The 19173-nt window shown below is 34.2% G+C and overlaps 1 protein-coding gene and 1 non-coding gene across 2 annotated transcripts; one reads left to right on the top strand and one right to left on the bottom strand.

Moving 5' to 3' along the window:
- Positions 1–3047: 3047 nt before the first annotated feature.
- Positions 3048–18354, top strand: LOC128162127 (vacuolar protein sorting-associated protein 16 homolog). The gene is made up of 22 exons (XM_052825326.1): positions 3048–3200; positions 3316–3404; positions 3868–3968; positions 4495–4623; positions 6783–6927; positions 7477–7595; positions 8020–8139; positions 10018–10073; positions 10342–10511; positions 10877–10953; positions 11295–11420; positions 12202–12329; positions 12695–12839; positions 13140–13274; positions 13689–13797; positions 14210–14307; positions 14646–14750; positions 15002–15079; positions 15664–15833; positions 15966–16062; positions 17639–17742; positions 18022–18354. Exons 1-22 carry the CDS (start codon positions 3157–3159, stop codon positions 18161–18163), a joined length of 2487 nt encoding a protein of 828 aa, XP_052681286.1. The 5' UTR covers positions 3048–3156; the 3' UTR covers positions 18164–18354.
- Positions 14817–14891, bottom strand: Trnaf-aaa (transfer RNA phenylalanine (anticodon AAA)). Its single transcript has one exon. It is a non-coding gene; the product is annotated as a tRNA-Phe (tRNA).
- Positions 18355–19173: the final 819 nt, after the last annotated feature.

Below are 19173 nucleotides of genomic sequence, written 5' to 3'. Positions count from 1 at the left end.
ATGATTTGTGCTTCGGTCCAAACACCGTTTCACTTTCGGTTTGCCAGAGTGACTGCATAGGAGAGTTGATTAAAATCAACTCCCAAATAATGTATATCAATTGTTTATCTGCATATAATTATTCAGTTATGATTATTAGTACATATACAGTTTTAAACTTGCTTCTATTGTAAAATTCAAGTTGACTGTTAGAACTTGCGTTTGAACCATTTGTATATGATTATGCAACAAGAGGCCCATGGGGCACATCACTCACCAAGGCGCGGATCCAGAAATTTTTCAAAGGGAGGGGTGGTTGAGGGAATTTGCTTGCATGAAGTACATAATCGTGTCAAGCAAGTGTCTTGAGTCTACGTAAATGGGAGAGAATAGTACATATTGAGCGTGGTGTGCGATGATGGAAGTACATGTAGGTTTGTATAAAAAAAATTTCAGAGCTGAGCTGAGATTATTGGCGGTCGCTTCGAGACCCGAAGTACGATCAAGGGGGTCCAATGTGGCAAACCATTCAGAAGCTCATTAAGTTTTTGAGATTTTAAAGATTAAAGCAAAACGGTGAAATTAACCTCAAAATTTAATTGGTATATTCCGTTAATTTATGTTAATAAATTTCCATGAATTTGGAGAAAAAAATATCTTATGAAAAATTGCAATTTATACGGGTGTCTAATCAAAAATATATTGTTTTCTAACAACGTTGCAAAGGTAGATACTTTGACAACTTTATCTGTTAGTCTATCTAAACCGAATAGGAATTTTACAATTTTTATTTTTGAAATATTCAAGATTTGCACAATATTAACAGTTAAACACAATGATGTGATGTTCTCTCATCGCAATTGAAATTGCAATGTGTCTGATACCACCTAAGGATTAATGATATCCCTATTCTTAACTTGATTTTTTTTTTTTAGGTACAAACCATGCATTATTTACGTATTACTGAACAAAACATAATTTTGAAGAATTTAAATCCCATTTGTAGCCTTTTTAAGGAAAGAAGTCGGAGATGATCCTATTTTGCAGGATACTTAAGGCATTCTTGAAAGAAAAGAGTGACAATTTGTCTTACAATAAAAACTGCTTTATTTTTTCAGCAGTTCAAAAGTTCATTAATGAGTCTGGAAGATTTAATAATTAAATTCCTTTTTGCTTTCTATACTGTACATTAACGTTATCTACTATATATTTGCAATTACTTTGTAAATGTATGTCCATGAATTTAATTATTATAAAGTCAATAACTATAAGTAACATGTAATATTACATGTACTATGACAATTGTATATATTGTATGTATTATCATTAGGAGAGGAACTTGTAAGTTGTAAGAACTTGTTTCCGATCCTTTTGTGTTACTTACACAATAAAATATGTTCAAATCAAATCAAATCAAAGAAAAGAGTTGTAGTTTTTTAAACACAGAGGGATTGGATACAAGTTTAAACATTGAGATACTGTAGATACCTTTTTTATACCAATAAAATGCAATTCTTTCGAATCTTACAGTAACTGAAGAGAGCTGACTTCTTGAATACTGACATCATTAGCTGTAGTTTTAAAAACCAGAAGAATTAGATACTAGTTCAAACACTGAGATACTCTATATACTATTCTTTATACCATAATATACAGTTGTTGCAAATCTTAAAGTAATTGAAGAAAGCCGACTTCTCGAATACTGACATAACTAGCTATGAGTGCATGGCAAGCACCTATAATTAGTATTGTTCTGTGCTTTTCTATCTTTGTGGATTAATAAGTTAAAACAAGTAAGGAAGACGAAAATCACAGTTTCTAAGATAAGTGAATTAATGGCCAGTGATCATATCAATACAATTGTTAATAGATATTGCACAGCAATCAAATTGAATTTCGTGGATCATTTGAAACCATTCATAAAAATTTCCGAAAATTGGCATTTAGTATGTCTAATAATTTTACTCATTAGTGCAAACACTGCCGAAATATTCTCCTTTACTGTAAAATTTGGCCGATGTTAATAATTTTACTCATTAGTGCAAACACTGCCGAAATATTCTCCTTTACTATATAATTTAGCCAATATTAATTTACAGCAATAAAATTGAATTTCGTGGATCAATTGAAACCATTCATAAAAATTTCCTAAAATTGCCATTTGGTATTTCTAATACAGTACTTTTACTCATTAGTGCAAACACTGCCGAAATATTCTTCTATACTGTATAATTTGGCCGATGTTAATTCACACTCTTTTAACTTTTCCGTACTCCCTCTCTCTCTTTTCTTGTTTGTTTTTGTTTGCATTTTCGGAGGGGGGGGGGGGGGGGGGGGGTTGGTTGCAACCCCCGTAGATCCGTCTATAACTGGATAATTTCATAGTCGTATCAATATAAATTAATATTCAGTCTTTGCAGACAATAAATCATAGGGTTTGACATAGCGTTTTTTACCCGGTAGTGTAATAGTAAAGATGATTAAATAAATGCGCTTTTTTGTTAATACAATTCTATAAATTGATTTCTTACTTGTTGAAGGTGAATTTTAACAAATATTTGGGACAGACACCTGGCGTTTGATATTTTTCTCAGACTAAAAAATATATACATACTCTCTACTTAAAAATTATTACTTAGAGGGTATATATTTTTATTCTGATAAAAAAAAATGTAAATATCAACAAGTGCCTCTGATTCTTGGCAGGGACGTATATACTAGCTAGTATATACGTCCCTGTTCTTGGTCAGTCAATCATAAGTCTTCTGTAGTATCGTATGCTTGCAAAAGTGCACATGTTCATGAGAACGACATATAAAATATGAACGCCATCGATTTGGACCCCGTTGGATATATGTAGGATCGTCAACCATGAGAATTGTTCAGTTGTGTAGGTGTGCGATGTGGCCTGTGGGCCTCTTTTCTTCTTTGGCTAAACAAATATAAAGGAAATATTGTGTTATGGAAAAATCTCCAAAATTGCCTGTATTTAAAGCTGTGTAATTTTGATAAAAAATATTTATTTAGTAGAATCACAGAAATAAATAATTTATGTCTCTGGTAGATTTACCTTACGGCATTTACATCGGGATCGAAAAACAGATTTCTTGTGATCGCAGTGCAGTTCCAAACAAAATACATTGGACTAGAAAAAAAAAAAAGTTTAAATGCGATGAAATGGCTACAGCAGACTGGAACCCACTCGGTGAAATATACTACAAGTTAGTATGAGGATGTTATTTAATTTTGTTCAATCAAATTCACCCTGTAAGTAAAAGGGGCGGTGTAGCTTGAATTTCCTCTATGAAAATGCGTTAGCCTATAATTTACTTTCAGAAAATGTGAGGTGTATTCTATGGGATGGAGCGATATGGTTGACATAAGTAAATTTGAAGTTTCTGCTGCACCATACGGTGGTCCAATAGGTGAGAACCATGGTTTGTTTGAATGAGAAACGAAATATCAAAAACTTTTACAAGGAACTTTAAATATACACTTTCTTTATAATGTCTATGGAATACAAATTAAGGAAATCTCAGCGAGATTCGTTGAAACTTGAACATTTTGACAGAGGTCTCTTCCGAATCTCAGACCAGTGCCACACAAAGGAAAGATATCAGTGAAAAATTTTGACTCAATGAATCTTGCTGAGATTTCCTTAATTTGTATTCCATAGACATTGTAAGAAAGTGATACAATTATAGTAGTTGGGGCTATATGGACTGTGGATTTTGGCCTGGGTAGCTCAGTGGTAGAACTTCTGGCTAGAGTTGCAGGGGTCCTGGGTTCGATTCCCGGTCCAACCATATGTTTTCAATGTATTTATATGCTCATGCATTCCTCCTTTTCTATTACACAATTGTTATAGATATTAATTTTCACTTAAAGCTCTGTTGAAAGATGAATCTAAGACAGCTCGAGTTCAAGTGTCAACAAAGCCAATTATTACTGTGTTTACAGCTGCTGGAAAACAGATAAGTCAAATGAGGGTTAGTAGATTTCAATGATATAGATTATGAAACAAAAATCGATTGATTTGTAAAACAGGCGCCAGAAAGATTTAAAATGAAAAATATTTCTGTCAGTAGTAGGGATACAAATTACAGTAGGACAAACAATGTTCGGCGAAGTATTATGGTCTTAATTTATATTTTATTTCTTTTGAATCCTTTAATTGTACAATTATTAGAAGACTGTTTACATGGTTATTTTTATGTACCCAGTGAAATTTTTGCTCTTCAAAAAAAATTGCCCCATCTTGAATTTGCCCAGACACACTTGTGTCCAAAAAGAGATATAAATTTGACACCCGCTGACAACAAGGGCTGAGGGGTTGAAAATAAAACGGTGGTGGATATTTCCATGTATACACTATAAATGGGCAATTTAGAGTCATTCCCCTTTTTAGAAGAGAGAACAACCCTTGGTAGTCACAAAATGGAGATTTCCCATTCTTCCTGAACTATGATTTTTTTTTTCATATGATTAGAGGTGTAAATTTAAATCTGTTTGTAGTGGAACAGTGGCAGTATCCACAAGATGGGTTGGTCCCACACCGAGGACCTGTTGTTTGTACAGGATGACGGGGTGGTGCTGGTTTATGACATGTTCCTCACTTTTAAAAAGACATTTGGGATGGGCCAGGTGAGTTGAGGTGATATCTATCACTGGTACAATGTAATGTAGTACATATTGTACATATATTTTCAATAAACAAATAAAGCTTTCAGTTCTCAGCATATACATGTAGAGGTTTGGCCCCAAGACCATGAAGCAATCTTAGAAAGTCAAAACATATAGCTGCACTCTGTCTTACACTCTTGTGAATCAATACATTGAAAAAATGAAATGCTTTTAAAACCTGAAAGTACAAATTTTAGGTGTAATTTTATGATACATTATAATTAAATGCCAATTTTAGACTTTATCGACCTTCGATAGAAAAAGAGCTCCGTATAAAGATGTAATAGAATGTTCAAATTTTAGGCTCAAAATAACCAGAATTTTCTCTGCTGCTGTAAAACATAGTTTATAGCTTAGGGTACCTCACTACACCTAGACTTATACTTTTTAAGACATTATGTCACAAGATGGCGATTTAAATTTGTTAAACTGTTTATATTGTTTGATTGGGTTGTATATCGTCGTAGCTGAGTGAATGGTTAAGGTGGCCCACTACACCTTGAAATATTTTCTAAAATCAGCAGAAAATTACTTGATTATGATAGATATCATAATGAATAAGAAGTATTTAAGTCAAATAGGCAAAAAAGTGCTATTTTGGATGAAAAATTACATTTTTCGAAAATCTAATTCAATAAAAATGAACAAAAGCTCCAGGCGGATTCGAACTCATGATCTGCGGTTCAGATGCCAAATACTTTGGCCACTGAGCTACGACGATATACCACTAAATGGAACGTGATAATAAGTTTAACAAAATAGTTTTATCGCCATCTTGTGACGTAGTGTCTTAAAAAGAATAAGTCTGGGTGTAGTGAGGTACCTTAAAGTATTGGGCTTCTGAACCGCCTGGAGCTTTTGTTCATGTTTACTGAATTAAGTTTTCGAAAATGTAATTTTTCATCCAAAATTGCACATTTTTTGCCTATTTGACTTACCGTAAATACTTCTTATCCATAATGATATCTATCACAATCAAGTAATTTTCTGCTGATTTGAGAAAATATTTCAAGGTGTAGTGAGCCACCTTAAAGTGCATTGCTGCTGAGGTACTGTTATAAGTCCCCTACCGGTTTCACCGGAGGGGACTATAGCTTTCCTCTGCATCCGTTAGTCAGTCTGTCCGTCCGTCCTTCCATCCGTCTGTCCGTCCGTCCGTCTGTCCGTCCGTCCGTCTGTCTGTCCCACTTCAGTTTTCCACACTTTTTTTCTTTATGCATTTGAGGAATAATATGAAACTTGCTGAACAGCTTCAAAATGTCAAACTACAGATCAAGTTGACACTTTTGTACTGTCTGATTGACATATTTTCGAGAAAATTAATTTTTTATATTCCAATTTGTTAATGTTCGGGTTCGTTATCGGGTTCGGTGTGTATTGAATAAACGAGGCCAGTATGAAGTCAGTAATAATATCGAGCGTTACTTGTACCATTCCTTTTATCATTTCTAACAAACAAATAAATTCTGTAAAATAGTGTCAAACATTGTGTTGTAAATTTAATCGGCAGGTTTTTTTTTGTATTATTACAATCGGGTTCGGGTTGGGCTGTTTAACTGTTTGGTTTGATTCGGGGTACAGAAGACGGTAAGAAATGATATTGTGCATAACAGTGCATTGTTTTCACAAATTTTTACCATTGAATTCAGAATAGACTTGGCGAAATTACAGGAGATGAAATAAAGAGTATTATTTTACCTATTTTGTATTTAATTTCTATATCACATATAGTTTTAATTTCCTCTGTTCTTTTATCTCTGATTAAAGCATGGCATCTCGTTTACAATAGCTCTGAAATAGTTGTGTGCTTGGAAGCTTTCATAGAATAATACAAACCGGTAGGGGACGTGTATTGCTTATGCAATACTCTCAGAATGCTTGTTTCATTTACCCTGCAATTTTGATGTTTTCAATTTGAGATAATATGGCCATCTATTTGACCATGAAACAACTTGCTGAACTTTTCTCATTCTTATGAATTATTCATGCATCACACTTTTGTGAGGGAAATTTCACCAATTGTGTTTATGTTTGGCAGTGATTTTACTTACCTGGGTATTTCAGCTTTTGTTTCTTTTCCAATTACTGGTATGATAAAAATGTAACGATAACTCTTTTAGGAAGCCAAAGATGTAAAAGTTATTGACTGTAAGATATTTAGCAGCTACCAAGGAACAGGAATTGCAGTTTTGACCAGCACCTACAGAGTGTTCATTATAAACAGTGTGGACGACCCAAGAATCAGGCGACTGGCTGAGGTGCCAGGTAAAATATACATGTAAAAATCATTATTCACACAGCATTTGGGAATGAATGACAGTGAACTTATTTACCATTGTATTAATTGTAGCTAGAGTATATCTTGTTTCTTTTATTAAGGATTATAAATTATCAATATCAGATAGTTTTTATTCTTCATGGTGTAAAGCAAGAGTGGCTGTGTATAAAAGGCTATGCCTGCATGTCCACTATTTTTGCTCAAATTTGTATATGGTTTCATAGTGTGTAATAAGTCGCTATTAGGAAGGCTAGATTGTCAGCAAATTAACCATCAAATCTGTTTTAAACTTTCAAATATTATATTTTGGGCCATAACTATTATTTGGTAAAGAAAAACCCAAATATTTAAGCTTTAGAATTTAACATATTTTTTATATCTTTATAGAGAGCTCTTAGTCCAAAGAAGTTAATAATATTGCTTAAAAATGAATGGCCACAACTATTCAGCCTCCTTAAAATAAAAGCTATGAATTTGGAAGATAAATCTGACATCTGGTCAATCCTATTCTAATGATATTATTAATGTATATTCAGGTCTGTCATCTGCTCCTAGCAGCTGGGCAGTGATCAACTTGGATCGGCAATCCCGTGCATTGATTGCCAAAGGGAGTGAATTGTGCTTGATTGACCAAGGGGGACAATACCAAGTGCAGGTACCTTAAATATTTCCAAAGCCTCAGAAAAAACTGTTGTATATCATTATCAGCCCCCACCCTCATCCAATATTTGTACCGGTAGTTCCTCAACTTACAATCCTTTTCAGATAAGTGTATGCATGTGAGTTTAGATAGATTAAATAATAGATTAAACCTCCGATTTGAAAGAAATGTTGATGATGATGGGGCCTGGTATTTCAGTGAATGTACAATATTCAAATTGTATAAGGTTGTGAAACACTTTAAAGTTTTTTCTCCTGAAAATATTGTACGTCTGTTGTACAATTTTTATTAGATCAGTTTTTGTGAATGAAAATGAAAAATTGCAAAATATGAAATGCTGTGAAATACTTGAAAACACAATAACTTTTAATCTGGGAAACTGATGCGTTATGTAATTTCTCTTGAATGTGTTCCACAGACACCAGATGTCTCCACAGAAGTGACCCAGTTTCTGGCCATGTCCTTGTCCTTCAACAACCGCTGCCTTGCCATGTTTACAGACAAAGGGGTCATTTGGATAGGGTCATCAGACTTGCAGGTCAGGGTCAAATGTCAGTTCAAAACTTAGCTGCTCTAATTGTCTTATCAGAAACAAAACAAAAGAATAGTTGACATTTAAACCACAGCTCAGGGCATATATATATAATGACATTTACACAGGACCTACAATTACCGTATTTTCCCGACGACTCGTCGATGCGGACGACTCGTCGAATTGCCCATTTTTAGCCAAAATTTTAACAAAATCCTATGATACGTCGATATCAGACCATACGTCGATCTTATCACTTCAAAATGGCCTATAAAACTGCAGTAACATTATCAGTGTATGATGCCACGATGTCACCGATATTGCTACTTATATTATTAATGATTAACATTTAAACAATTACGCTTTATACTTATGCATCAAATTTTCAAATACCGGCAACTTCTACAAAGTCGCTTGCATTTTAAACAATTCCCGATATCGCAGGTTATGCAAAACTAAACTTACTTTGTCAGAAATATTTTATTCCCAAGCATTAAAATAAGTATCCACTCTGACTATCGCCAGTGTATTCGCCATTACGTAACCAGCCACCTGTTGACTCGGCGCGTGGTCAATGTTTGTTTAACAATTTCCGGTGTCATAGGCATGCACCTGTCTCGTGTCGGACTTCAAAGGGGGATCTCAAGTGAAGAATGCTTAGCAATTACTATGATTTAATGAAACTTGTTTACTTTGTATCCAGTAATGCAGTTACACGCTATTGTTTTACATAGACACTGTTAGAAATAGATCGATCATTTGTACGACTTGATAATGACGATATACGACATACATACGTTTCCTAAAAAAATTATCAAACAATAATCAAAGAATTGGACAATAATTAATGAACTATAATCACTCTTATAAAGGTACTCTTTATATACACAGGGAGTGAAATTGCCGTAAAGATCTCAGCCTTAGGGCAAGATAATTAACACAACCGGTGTCAGCCTATTGTATAAACAGTAGTATTGATAATTGCCGATTACGTATTTTTAGATTGAATTTGACCATTAAATATTTCTGATTTATACTTTCCACTAACAACTCTTTACAAATAAAATAATTAAATTTAAAAAAACATCCCCCGGACCTACTGCAATATTTTCTTCCATTCAAACTTGGTTTCAATTTTACTGCGCAATGTTATCTTCCTACTAGTGATACATAGAACCATGTGACGATGTGTTTATAAAAACGGAACGGTAAAACTTTTAATTGATTAAGGACAATGTAACATTTTTTAATAACTGTTGTTATTATTATGTATTTAAGTGTTGACAGATGAGTGAAAATGATAATTATTAAAGATGAACAGTGAATTCAACAACGTAATTTTCAATCACACAGCCAACTCAAGATGATTAAAACCAAGATTTTTAATGCTATTTTTAAAAATTTTCTGACATCGAGCCTACGACAAGTCGAACAAGACGATAAGTCGGGTGCTCTGCTTCAGAGGAAAAAAATACCGACTAATCGTCGGAAAAATACGGTATTTAAAATTGAAAATAATGAAAATTTTTCTTTATATCTAAAATAAAGCATCTAAAGCTTAAAATGAGTTTAAGTGTGTAAAAGATGTGTAAATGTTACGAAAGAAAAAGAGATATGAAGGGGGTATTTTAGGGATGGTCATGAAATTTTGAGCACAAGTCTTGTTAAACACCTGTTAATCTAAAATATACATGATTATGGAATCGGATTATATCCAACAAGTTGATTTATATATGGCACTAGGACTTTCATTAAATGTACAGTATATCCTCTCAAGATGTAGAGGTTTTATACTTACCCCAGAGATATATATATTATGACTCACTGTCACCCAGTGTAATATATTTTAGCTGTGCTTTACTGGTTTTATACATTTCTTTTTAGAAAAAATATTGTGAATTCAACACCAAATCTCCAACACCTCCACAGCAACTCTCATGGTTTGTTTTTTTTTTAATCAATCTAACATTCAATAAATGCTTAATAAAAATATGTGTTATTTTCATTGCTAACGAAAGTTAAAAGTTTGATAATTTCTGGTTCTTGGGCTATAACTCTTTGACAATCTCAATTTTGATTTCGGTTTCACTTTGTACTATTTATATTTTTTCCACTATTTTAAGCTCAATTGTGTGAGTGTAATGGCCCTTAGATATGATGACCAGCTACTGTATATGGTATGTGTGAATTGTGGCTGTTATACTGTAGGTGTGGAGCGGGGGCAGTGGTAGGTCTCTGGGGTAACATGATGCTGGTTGTTGGCCCCGACAAAGACTGGATCAACTTCAACTTTGACAACCCTGTGCATCTTGTTGAGGAGGAAGATGGATTACGAATTATTGGGAAATACCAGCACGAGTTTCTTTATAAAGTCCCTGGTAATGAATGCCAATGATTTATCACAAATGATATACCTTTGCTCTTTTTATTGTCTTCATACATATATGTATGATCATTGATGTAGTAATACAAACCTTTCTCTTCTAAGAGTTCTCTTATTTGTTTAATAGATTATTTACACCATGATTCATATTTTCAATATAAATGTTAAGCAATTAAATGCTTTTGGCCTTTTATGGATATAGGAACTTTATTCTATTTTTGAAATATACATGGGAAAAGTTATCTGAAAAGATATTAATCTGATGAACGTTTCCCTTTTAATCCATTTCACATTTTTGGGGTCTACATGTTTGTAGATGTTCAGATGTATACAGTACTGTACACACAGGTTTAATTTCAGAGGTAACGGAGAAGATCTTTAAGATCGGCTCTATGGAACCAGGAGCTATGTTGTTTGAAGCCTCAAAGGAATTCTATGTAAGTTATATCATGTATTAATAATCGGACATGACCCGGAATGCCAAATTTTTCTTCGATACTGGTGTCCAATTATTACTAGAGTATATAGATATATGTATCAACATTTGTAAACAAAATTAGCGGTAATGGTACATGTATTACATAATGTATTCCAACTTTTAATCTGCTTCTTGTTGCTTATTTTAAGTACACGCTGATATACATGTATGATAGAAATTAATGCATAAAAAGCATAATAGCTTCAGGTGTGAGAATTCTCATATGAAGAGGAGGATTGGGCTGTTATACATGTATATTCTATGTGTATTGTCATAACTTTTGTTGAACAAAATTTTCAGAAAGGAAGTCAGAAGGCAGATGAGTACATTAGGATCATTAAGGACAAGCTGGAGATAGCAGTCAGTCAATGTATAGAGGCGGCAGGGCATGAGATAGACCCAGCCAAACAGAAGCCTCTCCTCAGGGTCTGTACATATAGCCTGTATAAGTATACTTCTGTGTATTTTTTTCTATGCATAATTACAACAAATATACATGCTTTTTGATCTAACAGAGAAAAAGTTTGTGAGCTATTTGACCATTGTGAATAGTCATAGAAACTTATATTCACCAACAGCATTTGATTTTCCCCGTTTTCAATCCAGGAACACATCAGATGTTATCTATTCGCTATGTTAAATATAAAGTTTGATAACTCGAATATGTTTACCATCACAAAACTCGACAAATAAAGATTACTTTTTTTAAATAATTTACATATTTACCAACTATTCGGACAATAGCAAGTGTTAAAATTGTCCCGTTCAAGAGCATTGCAGATGCTGTCTTGCTGAACAAAAAACTTACTATCGTCCTCATTGCCAGTAAAAAGGTATATAATATACATGTATCATACCTTGTAATATACATATATCATAGTTTGTGATGCACCTTTATCATAGCTTGTCACATACTGTATACTGGGAAATATTCAGGCCTGTTTTATGTTCGCCCAATTTCCCCCTCATTGTCAGCGGGCAAATTTAAGACTGAGCGATTTCCAATGTCTCAAATTATCTCTCTTCAAATGCAACTGTGTCTTGGAAAATTCAAGACGGGGCGAAACTGTTTTCAATTGTAGAAGGTCAAAAATTACACTGGGCGAAAATAACCCTGTATACAGTAAATGTATCATGTTGTGTTATGTAGATGTATCATGGTTTCTAATAATGAATCATGTGTTGTTTTACTGTTGTCTTATTGCAGGCCGCTGCCTTTGGTAAGTGTTTCCTGACTGACTATAACCCTGAGGCCTACGTCAACATGTGTCAGATGCTGAGGGTGCTAAACCAGGTCAGGAACCATGTGATCGGAATCCCCCTCACCTACTCCCAGTATCCTTCTGAAAGTCTTATCATTACAGCAGTTAATGCAGTTCATTGTAAGCTGTAGAAAATGTAATACATGTACTTCTATAGTGCTGTAAATTGAAGGACATGTGGCTGCCCTAAAAATATGGTTTATTTTCTCCTCTCTGGACTCAGTTGTCTGGTTTTGGTAACTTTGGGTCAGAAGGTAGGAAAATTTATTTGTTTTCAGAGCTGAGTGCAAGTAAATTATAGAAAAAAAGAGATATGCAACTAACTGCCTAGAAAGCTGAAAGAAAATTATAATACTGATAAAAATATCTTTTTTCTTAAGGTGGCTTGTAGTTTATAGAATCTTGCAATGTGTGTTTATCACTCTTAACCATTCAAAGATTGCAGCATTTATCCATGCCAATACTGATCGATCGACTTGTCCTTAGAAAGTTGTTTTATTATGCTGTAAAAATCTGCCAGTATTTGAAGATTGCAGATGCGGAAGGGGCCAGTAGAATATTGGCACATTGGGCATGTTACAAGGTACAGAGGCATTTTAACAGTTCTCCTGTTCACATTGGGTCATATTTACAATACCACTTGTGATTGAATCAGAAGTATCCAGGAGATTATAAAATGGCTTTGCATACAATGTATTACTATATGTATCAAATGTATTACTGTATATTTGACTTTTCTATCAATTGGAAAATGAGCATAAATTCCTTCATAACATTGTGAGTTGTAAAAACTTTTTAACTTGAAAGTGACTGTCATATTTTTCATTTGTCGTCCACACTTATGGGATTAGAGTTGAGATGCATGTATACAATTACTGAATAGGTACAGCAGAAGAATGAAGATGATGAGACAATAGCCAGAGCCATTAACCAGAAGTTAGGAGATACTCCGGGGATATCGTACTCGGACATCGCTAACCACGCCCTAGAGGAGGGCCGTCCTGACCTTGCTACAAGGGTAAGCTCGACCTCACCGTTTGTTTGCATTTCTTTACCTTTCCATTAATGTTAATGGATCGACCTTCATTTGAGTGCCAAAAAAATTTCATGATTGAGGTTTATTAGAACCTCTTCGTTGGGAATGGTTTCCATTACTGCTTTCATCTGAGTGCTGGAAAATTTAACAAGGTTATGAGTACTCTTTATTGCCTTTATTTCTTGTTCAAACCTGTCAGTGTCTGTTGTACTGAGATTTTTTAAATGATAAAGGCCTACCGGTAGTCGAAAAAAAAGAAGTTGTCTCAAATCAAATTTTGATTGTTTCACAAAATAAAGTTGTCCTGAATAAAAGTTGGTTTATATTATATATATTTTACAGATAAGCATTTTCAACCCTATTGAAACCGTGTATTCAATATATTTTTCTTTAAAGCTATTAGATTTTGAGCCCCGAGCTGGACAGCAGGTGCCCCTTTTGATGAAGATGCACAAGGACAACATTGCTTTGTCCAAAGCCATAGAGAGTGGAGACACAGATCTAGGTATGTATATCAGAATATGTACAAATAAAATCAGAAACTTACACAATTACATGTACTAAAACTTTCTGTTTTTTTAAAACATCTACCGGTACTATTGAATTGATTTTTATTCAATTTTATTTAAAAGATATAAATATCAATGATGTTTGCTGCAGTTTAGAGATAGGTTTTCTTCGTATTAAAAATTTGCAGAATTTTTTTGATAGAAAGTGGTAGTGAAATGTCTTTTTAACTTAAATTATAAATAACATGATGAGTTAAACGTACCATATTTTTCATTCGTCTGTTGACGTATACTAAAGTTAAGGTTACTAGAAATGACAGTTAATAGATTTCTAATTGTAACTGTTTCTAACTGTACATTTACATGCTTTTTGGTTCTAGCATTTATTGTTGGTAATATTTTACCCAGTTTACACAGTGCTGCTGCATTTGAAGGAATCCATGAATCAGGGAGAATTCTTCATGGCCATCAGGAACATGCCAATAGCTTACGCACTCTTCATACAGGTATAATAATTACCTTCACTGAGTATTTTCTCCTGTATTTCTCAATAAATTTGATTGTGATTCTAAACTCTGTAGAAACTGACAGGGCTGAAATCTACACAGTCCAGTTCTAAAGCTATTTATTGATCAATCGACACAAATCATGAGTCATCAAAGAAATTAATTCAATGTTTAAATTTTTATTTTATTTTGTAATCATAATCTCAACATAAGTGCAAAGCCAAACCAAATTTCTTTGAGATTAGAAGATTTGTAATGGTGAATAACGGAACTAAAGGTGTTGATCTATTGTTTATTTTGTGAGTTGTGTTAGTTTGTCATTTTGTTTTTGGTTGCAGTACTGTAGACAACAAAACAGGAAGCTGATGGAAGATCTTTTCTACCAGGAAGATAACTTTCAGGAGGAAGGAACTTGTAAAGTTGTCAACAGCTTCAATGAGGATGTGAGTAGATTTATGCTTTACAGCATGAAAATTAAAATATTGTAACAGGGATGGAGAAATAAAGATCGACCAGACCGGGATTCGAACCCAGGCCCCCTGAATCTTTAGTCAGGTGCTCTACCAACTGAGCTATCTTGTGCCAGTATTTGAAGCGGTCTGACCATCACAATATAAATAAAAAGCATTTTAATATCATTAAAATGTAGTTGAAATGTTTAAAATGATAAACATGGAGGTTTTACTTATTGTAGAGGATGGAGGACAGAATAGAGGAACTCAAACTTGCCCAAGCCTGTTTCACAAAGGCCAAGAATGAATTTGCTAAGGTGGTAGGTGATTTACTCACGCACTTAGGTTGCTTCCTGTATTTTTGATTGATGAGGACAATGTGTTGATATGGACAATGTGTAGATGAGGACAATGTGTTGATGTTGACAACATCCTAGAACCCATGAATGTATTTGATTTCTTTCCACTGCTTTATGTCATTAATGTAAAATTTCTTCATTCAAGACATATAAATTACTTTATTTTAAAGACATATTATGTGCAAGAAAAAATAGATATGCTTTGCATTTGTATGGTAGTTTACACGGCCTGTATTCTTTACTACTGTAGACCAACTTTTATTCGCGACGACATTATTTCGCGATTTACTGGACACAAACTGGTTTGCGACGACTAATTTTCAAGAGTGAGCCTTATACAGACCTGTGTTTGTTTTACAAGACACACAAGGGCTGGTTTGCAGCGAGGAATATTCGCGACGACGATGCTCTCGCGAACTTCGGGAAAATTTCTCGCTCGCGAATAAAAGTTGGTCTACAGTATTTGGGACCAGGTTCCATGACCCTATACCCACATTCATAATTGGTGTAACTATATACATGTACATTACATTCTTCTTTTTTAGCAAACAGAGGAGCAGATTAAATTACTGAAGTATCAGCAGAGGTTGGAGGAAGAAATGAACAGACCTTATCTGAATTTGTCCCTCCATCAGACCATTTACCGCCTCACCCTGGCAAACAACCACAAAGTCGCTGAACAACTAAGGAAAGAATTCAAAGTTCCAGACAGAAGGTCAGTCAGTGAAAAAAATTGACTAAAAGCAATGCTTAAAAATGCAATTATGGGATTGTTACTTTAAAAATCAAGGTAGTTTTGATTATGTTAATCACCAAACTTCAAACAACTGTGGAATACTGTCTTTAGATTCTGGTGGTTGAAGATAAATGCCTTGGGAGAGTGTGGAGACTGGGTGGAGCTGGAGAGGTTCTCCAAGGGCAAAAAGGCACCTGTTGGAATGGAGGTGTGTTTTCATTTAAGGAATAAAGAATCATTCTTTGAGTATTGTGAGGTGATCAATATCTAATGGTTGATTTGATCATGCCAATCATATTTGAACAACTCAAAAAATTCAAAGAATTATTCCTTATTACTTATCTTTACATAGTTTTCAGCAATTGTATGAATAATTAAATATTAAAGTAGTCATTGATGAAAAGTACTGGACTATATATTACAAAATTGATTCGTAGTTTTCTTTGACAAAAACACTGGAAAATTTAAATATTTTAACATTATTACACTGGGCAATAAGTTTTTGTCAGTAGCACCGCTATAAATGATTAGGAAATAGAGGAAAAGTAAAAGTAACAGCTTCTATCTTAATTTTTAATACTCATGCATGTATTATGCTTGTTACTTCATTTACTAAAAAAAAACTAAAATATGCTAGCAATGAGAGAAGCTGGCCTCTTGTTTGTGTGGTAATCAGTATACCAAAACTCCAATACTGAAGATTCCTAATTAGGGCCCCACTCTGCGGGCGCCCTATAGTGATCAGTCTGTCCGTCTGTCATTCCATCTGTCTGTCCATCCAAGAAAACTTGTATGGAGCATATCTTCTCTCCCCTTGGCCAAATCTGGCTCATACTTCACCCACAGAGTTTTGGGAAAGGGTGTGCAGTGACCTTGAACCATGCTTCTTGGTCTAAGGTTAAGGTCATAGCAAAGTTTTATATAAAATTCTTGTCCGGGGCATATCTTCTCTCGCCTAGGTCCAATCTGGCTCATATTTTACTCAGAGTGTCTATGGTCAAAAAGTGACCTTGAATGAAGTTTGTAGGTCAAGGTCATCAGACCACACAATCCTTTTTTCAGAGTATATATACTTTCGACTTACCCTGTTTGGCTCATACTTTACAAAGACAGAGCTTTGAGTAAAGGGTGTAAAGAGTGACCTTGAACCAATTTTCAAGGTCAAATTTGAAAGTCCTAGCAGAACTACATGAAAAATGCTTGTCCGGAGCATATCTTCTCTCCCTTTGCACCAGTCTGACTCATACTTAGCACTATTGGGCTAATACTTAAACTGAGCTGTTTAATTAATGACGCATAGTGACCTTAAATCAAGTCAATGTGAGGGTCATTGCTGATCTCATTATAATGAGTTTAGGACCGTAGATTACTTCCAGTTTGCTTAATCTTGCTCAGATTTAACAAAAATGCCAGTATGTAAGGGATATTAAGATTGAATAAGAAGTTCTATGCCAGTAGAAAGTTATAGGTCAAGGTCAAAGCAAAATTCTCTGTAAATCTTTTCATCCTAATGTCCATTATTTAAGAGGGGCCCTTTGAGATGGTCACCATCTCAATGTTGTCTAGTTAATGTTTAGAACCCCTTGTGGATTTTAAGATCTTGCTTTCGTTTTTTTGACAGTTGTGAACTACATTTAAGTTTAGTAGATCTGGGGTACTCATGATTTTATTGTCACTCAAATTAAACAGCAGAATCGCAGAATTAAGTATTCACGTAAAATAAGTAATCTACAGTTTATTATTGTTGTGGATTGTTTCACAGCTTTGAATTTGTTTTTGGACAGGCATTTGTAGAAGTGTGTGCAAAACATGGGAACATGAAGGAAGCTATGAAATATCTAGTTAAAGTGTCTCCAGAGCAGAAAGTCAAATGCTTAGTGAAAGTAGGGTGAGTATAACTTTTCTCAGGTATGCATTTAGTATTTTGTAATAAATGGTCATCTGACATTGTGCATGTGCATTTGACTTTTATTAAAGTACCAGTTCCTTTCATGCTTTACAAGCAAGTGTTAGACAGTGTAGAATTTTTCTTTTTATAAAAACAAATGTTTAACATGGCACATTTTAAAAGATGTACATGTAAATTTAGCCTGATGTATAAATAGAGGTAATTTAATTATTTCCTTTATATCTTTATTAATAATTTTCAACGTATGCCATTTTGTAGGGAAAGAAAAAAGGCAGCAGAAACAGCATTTGAAAATAAAAATGAGGAAGAACTGAGTTATGTGTTATCCAAGTGTGGACCAAGTGATAAACAACTGGTGGACACAATACGAGGTATGAAACAGCAGCTGTCCAGGAGATGATGCAGCAAACAGAGGAATTGTGGGTGATTTTGTGTACGAATATGACCACTGGTTATGACCGAGTCAAGTGCAATACACGTTCTCCTGTTGTAGATTTTATCATTTTGTTATGTCTGTGTAAAGCTTTTGATGTTGTTATAATTATAGCAATTTTCATAATTATTGGAGAAATAAATCTATTATTACTGAAACAGCGGAGTCTTTTTTCTTGCGGTATAATTCATGAACCTCAAACACTTTAGATCACCAAATCCATAATTTATCATGCTGATTTACATATATATGTACAGGTATAAATGCGAAACCCTGACATTAACAGCCTTGTATTTTGGCCTACAGCAACTCATCAATTAAGACTTGAGGAATGAAGGTTTTGAATGGTATACCTTAAAACTGAAAGAAGAATGTTTACCCAAGTCTATCAATGGAGACACAGAGTAGTTTAACTTTGACTTAAATTGCGACATAAAAAAACTAAATAAATAGGGGTGCTAAGTTTGATGTCTGCAGATCATAAAGAGTTCGCCTGATATTTAATGGATATCCTCATAAGTTGCGAGGCAGTTCTAGTCTTTATCACGTGACCCATCGTCGGAAACCCACGGTTAATTATGCGTCGTTCTCTCCATAAGAAATGACGTGTAATTAACCGTTGGTGTCAAACGATGCTTGTGGCCCGAAAATCAACTGCTTTGCAAAGAGTACCGGTGAACCAAGTTTGATATTGGTGAAGAAAATGGTTCCCATATACTGTGGTTTCATAAATATTCGTGGGTATCAATTTTTCGTGGATATTAAAGTGAAAATCAGTTTCAAGGATACTTAAATTCATGTCCAATGATTCTATCAATACAAAATGTTAGAAGAAATTATAATTCAATGAACATTTCAATTCATGGCTCAACAAAACAACGAAATCCACAAAAATTGGTATTCAATAATTAATGATGAAAACCAGTGTTAAGAAGACAACTCTTTTAAATTATCCTTCGTCCTCTTACGTACATTCA

Source organism: Crassostrea angulata, chromosome 1 (assembly GCF_025612915.1).
Source record: "Crassostrea angulata isolate pt1a10 chromosome 1, ASM2561291v2, whole genome shotgun sequence".
Taxonomy (NCBI): Eukaryota; Metazoa; Mollusca; class Bivalvia; order Ostreida; family Ostreidae; genus Magallana; species Magallana angulata.
Note: the sequence above shows the minus strand (reverse complement) of the source record. Positions and strands in the feature narration are given on the sequence as shown.

Bases quoted from the DNA above. Each gene is read 5' to 3' on its own strand.
- LOC128162127 (XM_052825326.1), top strand. From the start codon at position 3,157: ATGGCTACAGCAGACTGGAACCCACTCGGTGAAATATACTACAA. The intron at 3,405-3,867 runs GTGAGAACCATG...TTTCACTTAAAG, and splicing joins ACCATACGGTGGTCCAATAG to CTCTGTTGAAAGATGAATCT. The intron at 11,421-12,201 runs GTCTGTACATAT...GTCTTATTGCAG, and splicing joins AACAGAAGCCTCTCCTCAGG to GCCGCTGCCTTTGGTAAGTG.